The sequence below is a fragment of the Carcharodon carcharias genome, chromosome 8, assembly GCF_017639515.1.
Source record: "Carcharodon carcharias isolate sCarCar2 chromosome 8, sCarCar2.pri, whole genome shotgun sequence".
In the NCBI taxonomy this organism is placed as follows: Eukaryota; Metazoa; Chordata; class Chondrichthyes; order Lamniformes; family Lamnidae; genus Carcharodon; species Carcharodon carcharias.
In genome coordinates, this window is record NC_054474.1 from 116,966,877 (window position 1) to 116,982,786 (window position 15,910).

The 15,910-nt window shown below is 58.5% G+C and overlaps 2 protein-coding genes across 3 annotated transcripts in view; one reads left to right on the plus strand and one right to left on the minus strand.

Annotated features, from left to right (window-relative positions):
• The window catches only part of traf2b (Tnf receptor-associated factor 2b), a 176,425-nt gene extending 170,461 nt beyond the window's left edge, over window positions 1-5,964 (minus strand). Inside the window, exons 1-2 of one of the 2 annotated variants that reach the window (XM_041193547.1) lie at window positions 5,905-5,964; window positions 3,114-3,346 (exon numbers count right to left, since the gene is read on the minus strand). In XM_041193547.1, coding sequence (XP_041049481.1) covers window positions 3,114-3,316 — 203 coding nt within the window. In that variant the 5' untranslated portion in view covers window positions 3,317-3,346; window positions 5,905-5,964. Of the gene's footprint in view, window positions 1-3,113; window positions 3,347-4,589; window positions 4,656-5,904 lie in introns of those variants that run through there. The other variant, XM_041193546.1, reaches the window with a different exon arrangement.
• Window positions 5,931-15,910, plus strand: part of tmem141 (transmembrane protein 141) — a 40,560-nt gene continuing 30,580 nt past the window's right edge. The window contains exon 1 of the mRNA XM_041194431.1: window positions 5,931-6,083. Coding sequence (XP_041050365.1) covers window positions 5,931-6,083 — 153 coding nt within the window. The remainder of the gene's footprint in view (window positions 6,084-15,910) is intronic.

Here is a 15,910-nt window from a genome sequence, read left to right on the forward strand (position 1 = left end):
GGACTCCCACCACCCTCTGGATGAAAAAATATCTCAACTTCCCTCTTAGCCTTCTGCCTCTTACCCTAAACCTATGCCCTCTGGTTATTGACCCCTCTAGTAATGGAAAAAGTGCCTTCCTATCCACCCTATCTATGCCACTCATAATCTTACACACCTCTATCAGGTCCCCTCTCAACCATCATTGCTCCAAGGAAACCCCAGCCTATCCAATCTTTCCTCATGGCTCAAGTCCTCCAGCCCAGGCAGCATCCTGGTAAATCTCCTCTGCAACCTCTCCAGTGTAATCACATCCTTCCTATAATGTGGTGGACAGAACTGCACACAGAATTCCAGTTGTAGCTTAAGCAGCATTTTATACAGTTCCAAGATAACCTCCTTGCTCTTGTATTCTATGTCAGGGCTAATAAAGGCAAATATCCCATATGCCTTCTTAACCACCTTATCTACATGCCCTGCTACCTTCAGGGATCTATAGATATGCACACCAAGGTCCCTCTGATCCTCAGTACTTTCCAGGGTCCTATCATTCATTGACTAATCCCTTGCCTTGTTAGCCCTCCCCAAGTGCATTACCTCACACTTTGCCAGGTTGAATTCCATTTGCCACTGCTCTGCCCACCTGACCAGTCCATTGATATCCTCCTGCAGTTTATGGCTATCCTCCTCACTATTTACCACCCTACCAATTTTCGTGTCATCCACGAACTTCTCGATCATACCCCCTACATTTAGGTCCAAATCATTTATGAACACCACAAACAGCAAGGGTCCCAGCACCGAGCCCTGTGGAAACCCACATGGAAACAGACTTCCAGTCACAGAAACTTCCTTCTACCATTACCTTCTGCATCCTGGGGCTCTTACTTTCTTGACCAATAGGCCACAGCAAATGCATTACCCTCATCAACACTCCTGGTCACCTCAAAAAAATTCAATCAAATTTGTCATACATGACCTTTCCTTTACAAATCCATGCTGACTATCCCTGATCAATCCATGTTCCTCCAAGTGCAGATATATTCTGTCCCTCAGGATTCTTTCTAGTAACTTCCCCACCACTGAGGTTCGACTGACTGGACTGTAATTTCCTGGTCTATCCCTTCCTCCCTTTTTTAATAATGGGACAACGTCAGCAGTTCTCCAGTCCTTTGGCACCTCACCTGTGGCCAGAGAGGACTTGAAAATTACTGCCAGGACCCCTGATATCTCTTCCCTTGCCTCCCTGAACAGCCTGGGATACATCTCACCAGGCCTGCAGATTTATCTACTTTTAAGGCCACCAAATCTGCCAGTATCTCCTCTTTCTCTATGTCTAATATTTCACAGTCCTCCACCCTGATGTCTATATCTGCGTTGTCCTTTTCCATTGTGAAGACCGAAGCAAAGTATACATTGAGGACTGTACCCATGTCTTCCAGGTCCACACACAAATTACCTCTATGGTCCCTAATTGGCCCCACTCTTTCATCAGTTATTCTCTTGTTCTTTATATGTTTAAAAAATCCCTTTGGGTTTCCTTTTATTCTACCCACCATGCTTTCTCATGCTTTCTCTTAGCTTTCCGAATTTCCTTTTTAAGTTCCCCTCTGCACTTTTTATACTCCTCTAAGACTCTGCCATACTGAGCCCTTGTTATCTGCTCTATTATTCTTACACTTCTCCAAAAGCTTCTCTTTTTTCCTTAATCCTAACCCTTATGTCCCTTGACATCCAGGGTTCTCCGGACTTGGTCTCCCCCTTTGTCATTACAGGTACATATTTGCCCTACGCTCTCGCTATTTCCTCCTTAAATGCCTCCCACTGCTCTGACACAGTTTTATCTGCAAGTAGCTGCTCCCAGTCCACTTGGGCCAAATTGTATCTCATCTTAGTAAAATTAGCCTTTCCCCAGTTTAGAACTTTTATTCCTGTCCCAACCTTATCCTTTTCCACAACTATCCTAAATCTAACTGAGTTATGGTCACTATCTCCAAAATACTCCCCTACTGATATGCCTTCCACCTGCCCGGGCTCATTTCCGAATGTTAGGTCCAGAATTGCCCCCTCTCTTGTTGGGCTTTCTACGTACTGGCTGAAAAAAGTTCTCCTGGATGCAACTTAAGGAATTTGCTCTCTCCCTACCTTGCACACTAAAACTATCCCAGTTACCATTTGGGTAGTTAAAATCCCCTACTATTACTGCCCTATTATTCTTACACTTCTCCAAAATTTGATTACATATTTGATCCTCTATCTCTCCCTGACTGTTTGGGGGCCTATAGTACACACCCAACAGTGTGTCTGGCCCTTATGTGTTTTTTACTTCTACCTATATGGCTTTATTTGTTGATCCTTCCAAGATATCATCCCTCCTCACTGCTATAATTGATTCCTTGATCAATATTGCAACCCCCCCTCCTCTTTTATCCCCCTCTCTATCTCATCTGAATACCCCTATAACCAGGAATGTTGAGCTGCCAATCCTGCCCTTCTTTTAGCCAAGTCTCGGTCATAGCTATAATATCATACATCCACATGCCTATCTGTGCCCTTAGCTTGTTTGTCTTATTCCTGAGGCTCCCTGCATTAAAATATATTCCATTTAGCCTTGCTAAACTCACTTCAGTCTTATCTAGCCTATGTTTCCTCTGCCTTCCAGACTCACTTAGCGTTTTAACTTCTAATCCCATCTCAGCTTCTCTCCCCTCTGAACTACTTTTCAGGATCCCATCCCGCCAATTTGTTTAAATCATCCCCAGACAGCAATCCTACCCTGACAGGGTAGAATATTGAGAACCCCACTGAAACTTGACTTTGGTGTGCTTGATGCTAACACCAGGTGCCTGGGAACTTCCATTCCTCGGCCTGAAGATTGTGTGCTCTTTTTGAAAAAAGGAACATGGTCAGGTAAACAGGAACTCAACTCTGACACCCATACTGTCAAAGATGTCTGGGTCACACATGAAGATTGAGCTCTCGAAGGGTGTCAGCACCTGTGGAATTGTAGCCCAGCAAGTTAAGCTGGGATCAGAAGGAAGGAACTCAGAAGAAAATGTTTTAATATAAACTGCCATTGTGCGCAATTCTTTCAGTGAGTTAGGTTTGGGAATCATCAGCTTCCAATCCCTTACCTGACAATTGCCTTCAAACAGGACGCACAGTAGCGGTGACCACATTGTGCTTGGAATGGTTTCCTCAGGATCCCATGGCACTCAAAGCATAGGTACTTCCCTTCAACTTTTGTTGCCAAAATTTCTTTAGGAAAACCAGTGTGATTCCCTGCAGCTTGTGATTCTAATGAGTTTGGTGGACTCCTCTCACTCCTTGCTGCCATGTGTTATAAGCTCCACACCTGCCAGTTTTCCTGAAAAGGGGGAGAAGGAATAAAAGATTTTAAGCTATTACAACTCAGTTAGATTTGAAATAAAATGTGGCACCAGAGACAATTTCCTATTGGTTTCACAGAGAACAACAACGTGTCCTCAGGTCAGTGACGTGTCCTCAGGTCAGTGACAACACCAGTGTAAATAGAGTGCACAGCAACAGATCAATGAAAGCGTAAGTGTAACATTTTGCACAATTCAATTCCAATGTATACCCACTTCGCACCGCCTATACACACGTGAAACGTGATTGCAAACTATCAGATACTGAGTGCAACTGAACTGTGCAAAAATTTGCAGGACAGGCATAGATTCTCCAAAGCTGGCTTCTGTCTGGATAACATAGTGAAAGTGTTTATAAGTATGTGATCATTGCTGGAGAACGCATGTGTGCACCATTAGACAAGGCCTGCTTTGCAGCTGGGCTTTACAGTAATATTCCCAAAATTATTAACTCCTCACTCTCATTGTCTAGACTCAAAAGTGAAGTACGGATATCTATATACTGAACAGTTGCAGTACATGTGGAATATACCCCAGCAAGAATTAGTCAAACAGCTTCAGGAGAGAAAGCAAAAAAGGGAGGGTGTTAGATGGGGAGAAAAGACCACCTCCTCTCACAGAATAACAGTCACCTGTGGAAGGAGCTTTATTCTGTATCTAACCCCTTGCTGTATCTGTCCTGGGAATGTTTGATGGGAACAGCGTAGAGGGAGCTTTACTCTGTAACTAACCCTGTGCTACACGTGTCCTGGGAGTGTTTGATGGGGCAGTATAGAGGGAGCTTTACTCTGTATCTAATCCTGTGCTACATGTGTCCTGGGAGTGTTTGATAGGGCAGTGTAGAGTGATCTTCAATCTTGCCCCATCATTTGCCATTCCCTTGACTCAGTCATCTGTCACAGCCTCCCTGTTTGAGATCTTGGCTTCTGAGAGGATATCTCTAACCATTTTCTCCTTTTTCCATCTCCCTACCCTCCCTCAATCCAATTTCTTTCACAATCTTACCCTGCAGTGCCCCCACATTGGTCTTATTAACTTTTCCTGTTCTGGGCTTCCATCAGTCTTGATATCCCTACCATTTTTAACTGAACTGTTCTCTTGCCTCCAGTTTCAGTGAATCAATTAAGGCTTCTCACAACTTTAGGTTCTCTGATTTCAACAATCATAAATCCATTTCCCCTGTACCAAATGCACAAACTACTAAAACAAAAACAGAATTACCTGGAAAAACTCAGCAGGTCTGGCAGCATCGGCGGAGAAGAAAAGAGTTGACTTTTCGAGTCCTCATGACCCTTCAATAGAACTGAGTGAACATTAGGAGAGGGGTGAAATATAAGCAGGTTTAGGGCGGGTGGGGGGGTGGTGGTTGTAGGGACAAGCAAGCAGTGATAGGAGCAGATAATCAAAAGATGTCACAGACAAAAGAACAAAGAGGTGTTGAAGGTGGTGATATTATCTAAACGAATGTGCTAATTAAGAATGGATGGCAGGATACTCAAGGTACAGCTCTAGTGGGGGTGGGGTGGGGTGGGGTGGGGTGGGGTGGAAAACCCCACTCCCCCTTCTCCCCCTCTCCTCATCCTCCCCCTCCCCCCTCTCCTCCCCCCCTCCCCCCTCTCCTCCCCCTACCCACTCTCCTCCCCCCTCCCCGCTCTCCTCCCCCCTCCCCCTCTCTCTCCCCCTCCCCCCTCCCCTCCCCCTCTCCTCCCTCTCCCTCTCCTCATCCTCCCCCTCTCCTCAACCTCCCCCCTCTCCTCAACCTCCCCTCCCCTTCCCCCTCTCCTCCCCTTTCCCCCTCTCCTCCCCCTTCCACCTCCCTACACCCCACGCCCCTCCTCCCTACACCCCACCCCCCTCCCCCCCCCTCAACCTCCCCCCTCCCCCCTCCCCCTCCCCCTCCCCCCAACCGCCTCCCCCCCATCATCCCCCCCCTCTCAACCTCCCCCCAACCCCCTCCCCCCATCATCCTCCCCCTCCCCATTCCCCCCTCCCCACTCTCCCCCTCCCCATTCCCCCCTCCCCCTCCCCCTCCCCATTCCCTCCCCCCTCCCCTTACTCCCATCCCCCCTCCCCTTACTCCCATCCCCCCCACTCCTCATCCTGCCCCTCCCCTCATCTTCCCCCCCTCCCCTCATCTTCCCCCCCTCCCCTCTCCTCATCCACCCCGACCTCCCTGCCCCATCTCCCCCTCTCCTCATCCACCACCTCACCCCTCCTAACTCCCTACACCCTTCCCCCTAATTCCAACAACTGCTGTCTGACAATCCCCTCTCCCACTCCAATTACACCCATCCTCTTCCCCTACAATCCATTCCCGACAAAGCCTCTTCCCTACTCTGGGACTCGGACTCGGACTCGGGCTTTACTCCGCTCCCTCTCCCCAGGCTCAGGCCCGAAGCCGGGCCGCTGCATAGCAGCTTCGGCTGGGCAAATTCCATAGCTGCTGCATCCCTGGCTGTGGGAGCGGGGAGAGGCCGAGGCCTAGGCTTCAGGTCCACTGCCCCTGTCACCCTCCGAACACGGGCCCCGCACTCACCGCCTGCTGCAGCCAGCGCTCTCAGGATGATCGGAAGCTGCAACCTGGGCCGGGCCTGGCCGGGCTGGGCGGGGCCTGAGAGCGGGCGGAGGCAGGGCCTGGGGCCTGGGCCCGGCTTTGGAGCTGGATGCGCGATCGGGGGGCACAGAAATCGGGACACCGGGGCCAGGCCATCAAGGGTTTGCCAGGGGTTCAAGCAGTGACCTCAAACCCAACCCCTCACCCCAATCCCCCCAACACCTCACCCCCAACCCTCCCAACACCTCACCCCCAATCCCCCCAACACCTCACCCCCAACCCCTCACCCCAATCCCCCCAATACCTCACCCCAATCCCCCCAACACCTCACCCCCAACCCTCCCAACACCTCACCCCCAATCCCCCCAACACCTCACCCCCAACCCCTCACCCCAATCCCCCCAATACCTCACCCCAATCCCCCCAACACCTCACCCCAACCCTCCAACACCTCACCCCCAATCCCCCCAACCCCTCACCCCCAACACCTCACCCCCAATCCCCCCAACACCTCACCCCCAACCCTCCCAACGCCTCACCCCCAACCCCTCACCCCAATCCCCCCAATACCTCACCCCAATCCCCCAACACCTCACCCCCAATCCCCCCAACACCTCACCCCAATCCCCCCAACACCTCACCCCAAACCCCCAACACCTCACCCCCAACATCTCATCCCAATCCCCCCAACACCTCACCCCAATCCCCCCAACACCTCACCCCCAATCCCCCCAAACCCTCACCCCAATCCCCCCAACCCCTCACCCCAATCCCCCCAACACCTCACCCCTAACCCTCCCAACACCTCACCCCCAATCCCCCCAACCCCTCACCCCAATCCCCCCAACACCTCACCCCAATACCCCCAACACCTCACCCCAATCCCCCCAACACCTCACCCCAATCCCTACACCTCACCCCCAATCCCCCCAACCCCTCACCCCAATCCCCCCAACACCTCACCCCCGACCCTCCCAACACCTCACCCCCAATCCCCCCAAACCCTCACCCCAATCCCCCCAACACCTCACCCCCAACCCTCCCAACACCTCACCCCCAACCCCTCACCCCAATCCCCCCAACACCTCACCCCCAATCCCCCCAACCCCTCACCCCAATCCCCCCAACACCTCACCCCCAATCCCCCCAACACCTCACCCCCAATCCCCCAACACCTCACCCCCAACCCTTCACCCCAATCCCCCCAACACCTCACCCCCAATCCCCCCAACCCCTCAACCCCAATCCCCCCAACCCCTCACCCCAATCCCCCCCAACACCTCACCCCCAACCCTCCCAACACCTCACCCCGAACCCTCCCAACACCTCACCCCGAACCCTCCCAACACCTCACCCCCAACCCCTCAACCCCAACCTCCCCAAAACCCCCGAACACCTCACCCCAATCCCACAACCCTCACCCCAACCCCTCACCCCCAATCCCCAACCCCTCACCCCCAATCCCCCAACACCTCACCCCCAACCCTCCCAACACCTCACCCCCAACCCCTCACCCCAATCCCCCCAACACCTAACCCCCAACCCTCCCAACACCTCACCCCCAACCCCTCACCCCAATCCCCCCAACACCTCACCCCCAATCCCCCCAACACCTCACCCCCAATCCCCCCAACCCCTCACCCCCAATCCCCCCAAACCCTCACCCCCAACACCTCACCCCCAACCCCTACCCCAATCCCCCCAAAACCTCACCCCCAACCCCTCACCCCAATCCCCCCAACACCACACCCCCAACCCCTCACCCCAATCCCCCCAACACCACACCCCCAATCCCCCCAACACCTCATCCCCAACCCCTCACCCCCAATCACCCCAACACCTCACCCCAATCCCCCAAACCCCTCACCCCCAATCCCCCCAACACCTCACCCCCAACCCCTCACCCCCAATCCCCCCAACACCTCACCCCCAACCCCTCACCCCAATCCCCCCAGCACCTCACCGCCAATCCCCCCAACCCCTCACCCCCAATCCCCCCAACATCTCACCCCCAATCCCCCCAACACCTCACCCCCAATCCCCCCAACACCTCACCCCCAATCCCCCCAACACCTCACCCCCAATCCTCCCAACACCTCACCCCCAATCCCCCCAACACCTCACCCCCAACCCTCCCAACACCTCACCCCCAACCCCTCAACCCCAACCTCCCCAAAACCAACCGAACACCTCACCCCAACCCCCCAACACCTCACCCCCAATCCCCCCAACCCCTCACCCCCAATCCCCCCAACACCTCACCCCCAGCCCCTCACCCCCAATCCCCCAACACCTCACCCCTAACCCTCCCAACACCTCAACCCCAACCCCTCACCCCAATCCCCCCAACCTCACCCCCAAACCCTCACCCCCAATCCCCCCCAACACCTCACCCCCAACCCCTCACCCCCAATCCCCCCAAACCCTCACCCCCAACACCTCACCCCCCAACCCCTCAAAACCTCACCCCCAACCCCTCACCCCAATCCCCCCAACACCTCACCCCCAATCCCCCCAACACCTCACCCCCAACCCCTCACCCCCAATCCCCCCAACACCTCACCCCCAACCCCTCACCCCCAATCCCCCCAACACCTCACCCCCAACCCCTCACCCCCAATCCCCCCAACGCCTCACCCCCAACCCCTCACCCCCAATCCCAACACCTCACCCCCAACCCCTCACCCCAATCCCCCCAACACCTCACCCCCAAACCCTCACCCCCAATCCCCCCAACACCTCACCCCAATCCCCCCAACACCTCACCCCAATCCCCCCAACACCTCACCCCAATCCCCCCAACACCTCACCCCCAACCCTCCCAACACCTCACCCCCAACCCATCACCCCAATCCCAACACCTCACCCCCAACCCTCCCAACACCTCACCCCCAACCCCCTCACCCCAATCCCCCCAACACCTCACCCCCAACCCCTCACCCCAATCCCCCCAACACCTCACCCCAATCCCCCCAACACCTCACCCCCAGCACCTCACCCCTCACACCAATCCCCCCAACCCCTTCACCCCCAACCCTCCCTAAACAACCCCCAACCCCTCACCCCCAACCCTCCCAACACCTCACCCCCAATCCCCCCAACACCTCACCCCCAAACCCTCACCCCCAACCTCCCCAAAACCCCCCAAACACCTCATCCCCAACCCCAACCCTCCCAACACCTCACCCCAACCCCTCACCCCCAACCCTCCCAACACCTCACCCCCAATCCTCCCTAAACAACCCCCCAACACCTCACCCCCAACCCCTCACCTTCAACCCTCCCAACACCTCATCTCAACCCCCCAACACCTCACCCACAACCTCCCCAAAACCCCCTGAACACCTCCCCCCAACACCTCATCCCCAACCCCCCGAACACCTCACCCCAAACACCTCACCCCCAGCCCAACACTTCACACCCAACCCTCCCCAAACCCCCCAACACCTTACCCCCAACCCCCCCGCAACACCTCACCCCCAACCCCCCACCCCAAACACCTCACCCCCAACCCCCCTCCCAACACTTCACACCCAACCCTCCCAACACCTCACCCCCAACCGCCCGAACACCTCACCCCAATCCCCCCAACACCTCACCCCAATCCCCCCAACACCTCACCCCAATCCCTACACCTCACCCCCAATCCCCCCAACCCCTCACCCCAATCCCCCCAACACCTCACCCCCGACCCTCCCAACACCTCACCCCCAATCCCCCCAAACCCTCACCCCAATCCCCCCAACACCTCACCCCCAACCCTCCCAACACCTCACCCCCAACCCCTCACCCCAATCCCCCCAACACCTCACCCCCAATCCCCCCAACCCCTCACCCCAATCCCCCCAACACCTCACCCCCAATCCCCCCCAACACCTCACCCCCAATCCCCCAACACCTCACCCCCAACCCTTCACCCCAATCCCCCCAACACCTCACCCCCAATCCCCCCAACCCCTCAACCCCAATCCCCCCAACCCCTCACCCCAATCCCCCCCAACACCTCACCCCCAACCCTCCCAACACCTCACCCCGAACCCTCCCAACACCTCACCCCGAACCCTCCCAACACCTCACCCCCAACCCCTCAACCCCAACCTCCCCAAAACCCCCGAACACCTCACCCCAATCCCCACAACCCCTCACCCCCAACCCCTCACCCCCAACCCCTCACCCCCAATCCCCCCAACCCCTCACCCCCAATCCCCCCAACACCTCACCCCCAACCCTCCCAACACCTCACCCCCAACCCCTCACCCCAATCCCCCCAACACCTAACCCCCAACCCTCCCAACACCTCACCCCCAACCCCTCACCCCAATCCCCCCAACACCTCACCCCCAATCCCCCCAACACCTCACCCCCAATCCCCCCAACCCCTCACCCCCAATCCCCCCAAACCCTCACCCCCAACACCTCACCCCCAACCCCTACCCCAATCCCCCCAAAACCTCACCCCCAACCCCTCACCCCAATCCCCCCAACACCACACCCCCCAACCCCTCACCCCAATCCCCCCCAACACCACACCCCCAATCCCCCCAACACCTCATCCCCAACCCCTCACCCCCAATCACCCCAACACCTCACCCCAATCCCCCAAACCCCTCACCCCCAATCCCCCCAACACCTCACCCCCAACCCCTCACCCCCAATCCCCCCAACACCTCACCCCCAACCCCTCACCCCAATCCCCCCAGCACCTCACCGCCAATCCCCCCAACCCCTCACCCCCAATCCCCCCAACATCTCACCCCCAATCCCCCCAACACCTCACCCCCAATCCCCCCAACACCTCACCCCCAATCCCCCCAACACCTCACCCCCAATCCTCCCAACACCTCACCCCCAATCCCCCCAACACCTCACCCCCAACCCTCCCAACACCTCACCCCCAACCCCTCAACCCCAACCTCCCCAAAACCAACCGAACACCTCACCCCAACCCCCCAACACCTCACCCCCAATCCCCCCAACCCCTCACCCCCAATCCCCCCAACACCTCACCCCCAGCCCCTCACCCCCAATCCCCCAACACCTCACCCCTAACCCTCCCAACACCTCAACCCCAACCCCTCACCCCAATCCCCCCAACCTCACCCCCAAACCCTCACCCCCAATCCCCCCCAACACCTCACCCCCAACCCCTCACCCCCAATCCCCCCAAACCCTCACCCCCAACACCTCACCCCCAACCCCTCAAAACCTCACCCCCAACCCCTCACCCCAATCCCCCCAACACCTCACCCCCAATCCCCCAACACCTCACCCCCAACCCCTCACCCCCAATCCCCCCAACACCTCACCCCCAACCCCTCACCCCCAATCCCCCCAACACCTCACCCCCAACCCCTCACCCCCAATCCCCCCAACGCCTCACCCCCAACCCCTCACCCCCAATCCCAACACCTCACCCCCAACCCCTCACCCCAATCCCCCCAACACCTCACCCCCAAACCCTCACCCCCAATCCCCCCAACACCTCACCCCAATCCCCCCAACACCTCACCCCAATCCCCCCAACACCTCACCCCAATCCCCCCAACACCTCACCCCAATCCCCCCAACACCTCACCCCCAACCCATCACCCCAATCCCAACACCTCACCCCCAACCCTCCCAACACCTCACCCCCAACCCCTCACCCCAATCCCCCCAACACCTCACCCCCAACCCCTCACCCCAATCCCCCCAACACCTCACCCCAATCCCCCCAACACCTCACCCCCAGCACCTCACCCCTCACACCAATCCCCCCAACCCCTTCACCCCCAACCCTCCCTAAACAACCCCCAACCCCTCACCCCCAACCCTCCCAACACCTCACCCCCAATCCCCCCAACACCTCACCCCCAAACCCTCACCCCCAACCTCCCCAAAACCCCCCAAACACCTCATCCCCAACCCCAACCCTCCCAACACCTCACCCCAACCCCTCACCCCCAACCCTCCCAACACCTCACCCCCAATCCTCCCTAAACAACCCCCCAACACCTCACCCCCAACCCCTCACCTTCAACCCTCCCAACACCTCATCTCAACCCCCCAACACCTCACCCACAACCTCCCCAAAACCCCCTGAACACCTCCCCCCAACACCTCATCCCCAACCCCCCGAACACCTCACCCCAAACACCTCACCCCCAGCCCAACACTTCACACCCAACCCTCCCCAAACCCCCCAACACCTTACCCCCAACCCCCCCCGCAACACCTCACCCCCAACCCCCCACCCCAAACACCTCACCCCCAACCCCCCTCCCAACACTTCACACCCAACCCTCCCAACACCTCACCCCCAACCGCCCGAACACCTCACCCCAAACACCTCACCCCTAACCCCCCTTCCAACACCTCACTCCCAACCCTCCCCAACACCTCACCCTAACCCTCCCTAAACAACCCCCAACACCTCACCCACAACCATCCCCCAACACCTCACCCCAACCTCCCCAAAACCCCCTGAACACCTCACCCCAACCCCCCAACACCTCATCCCCAAACCCCCTACACCTCACCCCAACCCCCCAACACCTCATCCCCAAACACCTCACCCCCGACCTGCCCCCAACACCTCACCCCGACCTGCCCCCAACACCTCACCCTCAACCCTCCCCAACAACTCACCCCAACCCTCCCTAAACAACCCCCAACACCTCACCCACAACCTCCCCAAAACCCCCCGAACACCTCCCCCCAACACCTCACCCCCAATCCCTCACCCGCAATCCCCCCAACACCTCACCCCCAATCCCCCCAACCCCTCACCCCCAATCCCCCCAAACCCTCACCCCCAACCCCTCACCCCAATCCCCCAACACCTCACCCCCAATCCCCCCAACACCTCACCCCCAACCCCTCACCCCCAATACCTCACCCCCAACCCCTCACCCCAATCCCCCCAACACCTCACCCCCAACCCCTCACTCCCAATCCCCCCAACACCTCACCCCCAACCCCTCACCCCAATCCCCCCAACAGCTCACCCACAACCCTCCCAACACCTCACCCCAATCCCCCCAACACCTCACCCCCAACCGTCCCAACACCTCACCCCAATCCCCCCAACACCTCACCCCCAACCCCTCACCCCAATCCCCCCAACACCTCACCCCTCACCCCAAACCCCTCACCCCCAACCCTCCCTAAACAACCCCCAACCCCTCACCCCCAACCCTCCCAACACCTCACCCTCCAACCCCTCACCCCCAATCCCCCCAACACCTCACCCCCAACCCCTCACCCCCAACCTCCCCAAAACCCCCCGAACACCTCACCCCCAACCCCAACCCCTCACCCCCAACCCTCCCAACCTCTCACCCCCAACCCTCCCAACACCTCCACCCCCAACCCTCCCAACACCTCACCCCAACCCCTCACCCCCAACCCTCCCTAAACATCCCCCCAACACCTCACCCCCAACCCCTCACCTTCAACCCTCCCAACACCTCATCTCAACCCCCCAACACCTCACCCACAACCTCCCCAAAACCCCCCGAACACCTCCCCCCAACACCTCATCCCCAACCCCCCAAACACCTCACCCCCTCCCAACACTTCACACCCAACCCTCCCCAAACCCCCCAACACCTTACTCCCAACCCCCGCGCAACACCTCACCCCCAACCCCCCAAACACCTCACCCCAAACACCTCACCCCCAACCCCCCTCCCAACACTTCACACCCAACCCTCCCAACACCTCACCCCCAACCGCCCGAACACCTCACCCCAAACACCACACCCCCAACCCCCCTCCCAACACCTCACCCCCAACCCTCCCCAACACCTCACCCCAACCCTCCCTAAACAACCCCCTGAACACCTCACCCCAACCCCCCAACACCTCATCCCAAATCCCCTACACCTCACCCCGACCCCCCCAACACCTCATCCCCAAACACCTCACCCCCGACCTGCCCCCAACACCTCACCCCAACCTGCCCCCAACACCTCACTCTCAACCCTCCCCAACACCTCACCCCAACCCTCCCTAAACAACCCCCAACACCTCACCCACAACCACCCCAAAACCCCACGAACACCTCCCCCAACACCTCACCCCAAACACCTCACCCCCAACCCCCCTCCCAACACTTCACACCCAACCCTCCCCAAACCCCGCAACACCTCACCCCCAACCCCCCCGCAACACCTCACCCCCAACCGCCCGAACACCTCACCCCCAACCCCCCTTCCAACACCTCACCCCTAACCCTCCCCAACACCTCACCCCAACCCAACCAATACCTCACCCCCAACCCTCCCTAAACAACCCCCCAACACCTCACCCCCAACCCCTCACCTTCAACCCTCCCAACACCTCATCTCAACCCCCCAACACCTCACCCACAACCTCCCCAAAACCCCCCGAACACCTCCCCCCAACACCTCATCCCCAACCCCCCGAACACCTCACCCCAAACACCTCACCCCCAGCCCAACACTTCACACCCAACCCTCCCCAAACCCCCCAACACCTTACTCCCAACCCCCCCCGCAACACCTCACCCCCAACCCCCCGAACACCTCACCCCAAACACCTCACCCCCAACCCCCCTCCCAACACTTCACACCCAACCCTCCCAACACCTCACCCCCAACCGCCTGCACACCTCACCCCAAACACCTCACCCCCAACCCCCCTCCCAACACCTCACCCCCAACCCCCCTCCCAACACTTCACACCCAACGCTCCCAACACCTCACCCCCAACCGCCCGAACACCTCACCCCCAACCCTCCCCAACACCTCACCCCAACCCTCCCCAACACCTCACCCCAACCCTCCCTAAACAACCCCCAACACCTCAACCACAATCCCCCAACACCTCACCCCCAACCTCCCCAAAACCCCCCGAACACCTCACCCCAACCCCCCAACACCCCAACACCTCATCCCCAAACCCCCCAACACCTCACCCCCAACCCCCCTAACACCTCACCCCAAACAGCTCACCACCAACCCCCCTCCCAACACTTCATACCCAACCCTCCCAAAACCTCACCCCCAACTGCCCCCCACAACTCACCCCCAACCCCCCTCCCAACACCTCATCCCAACTCCCCACAACAGCTCACCCCCAACAACACACTCCCAACCCCCCTCCGTCAACCCCCCACCCAACACCTCACCCCAATCCCCCCAACACCTCACCCCCAACCCCTCACCCCAACCCCTCACCCCAACCCCCAACACCTCACCCCCAACACCTCACCCCCAACCCCTCACCCCAATTCCCCCAACCCCTCACCCCCAACCCTCCCTAAACAACCCCTATCCCCTCACCCCCAACCCTCCCAACACCTCACCCCCAACCCCTCACCCCCAATCCCCCCAACCCCTCACCCCCAACCTCCCCAAAACCCACCGAACACCTCACCCCAACCCCCCAACACCTCACCCCCAACCCTCCCAACACCTCACTCCCAACCCTCCCAACACCTCAACCCAACCCCTCACCCCCAACCCTCCCTAAACAACCCCCCAACACCTCACCCCCAACCCCTCACCCCCAACCCTCCCAACACCTCATCTCAACCCCCCAACACCTCACCCACAACCTCCCCAAAACCCCCCGAACACCTCCCCCCAACACCTCATCCCCAACCCCCCGAACACCTCACCCCAAACACCTCACCCCCACCCCTCTCCCAACACTTCACACCCAACCCTCCCCAAACCACCCAACACCTCAACCCCAACCCCCCCGCAACACCTCACCCCCAACCCCCCGAACACCTCACCCCAAACACCTCACCCCCAACCCCCCTCCCAACACTTCACACCCAACCCTCCCAACACCTCACCCCGAACCGCCTGAACACCTCACCCCAAACACCTCACCCCTAAACCCCTTCCAACACCTCACCCCCAACCCTCCCCAACACCTCACCCCAACCCTCCCTAAACAACCCCCAACACCTCACCCACAACCATCCCCCAACACCTCACCCCAACCTCCCCAAAACCCCCGAACACCTCACCCC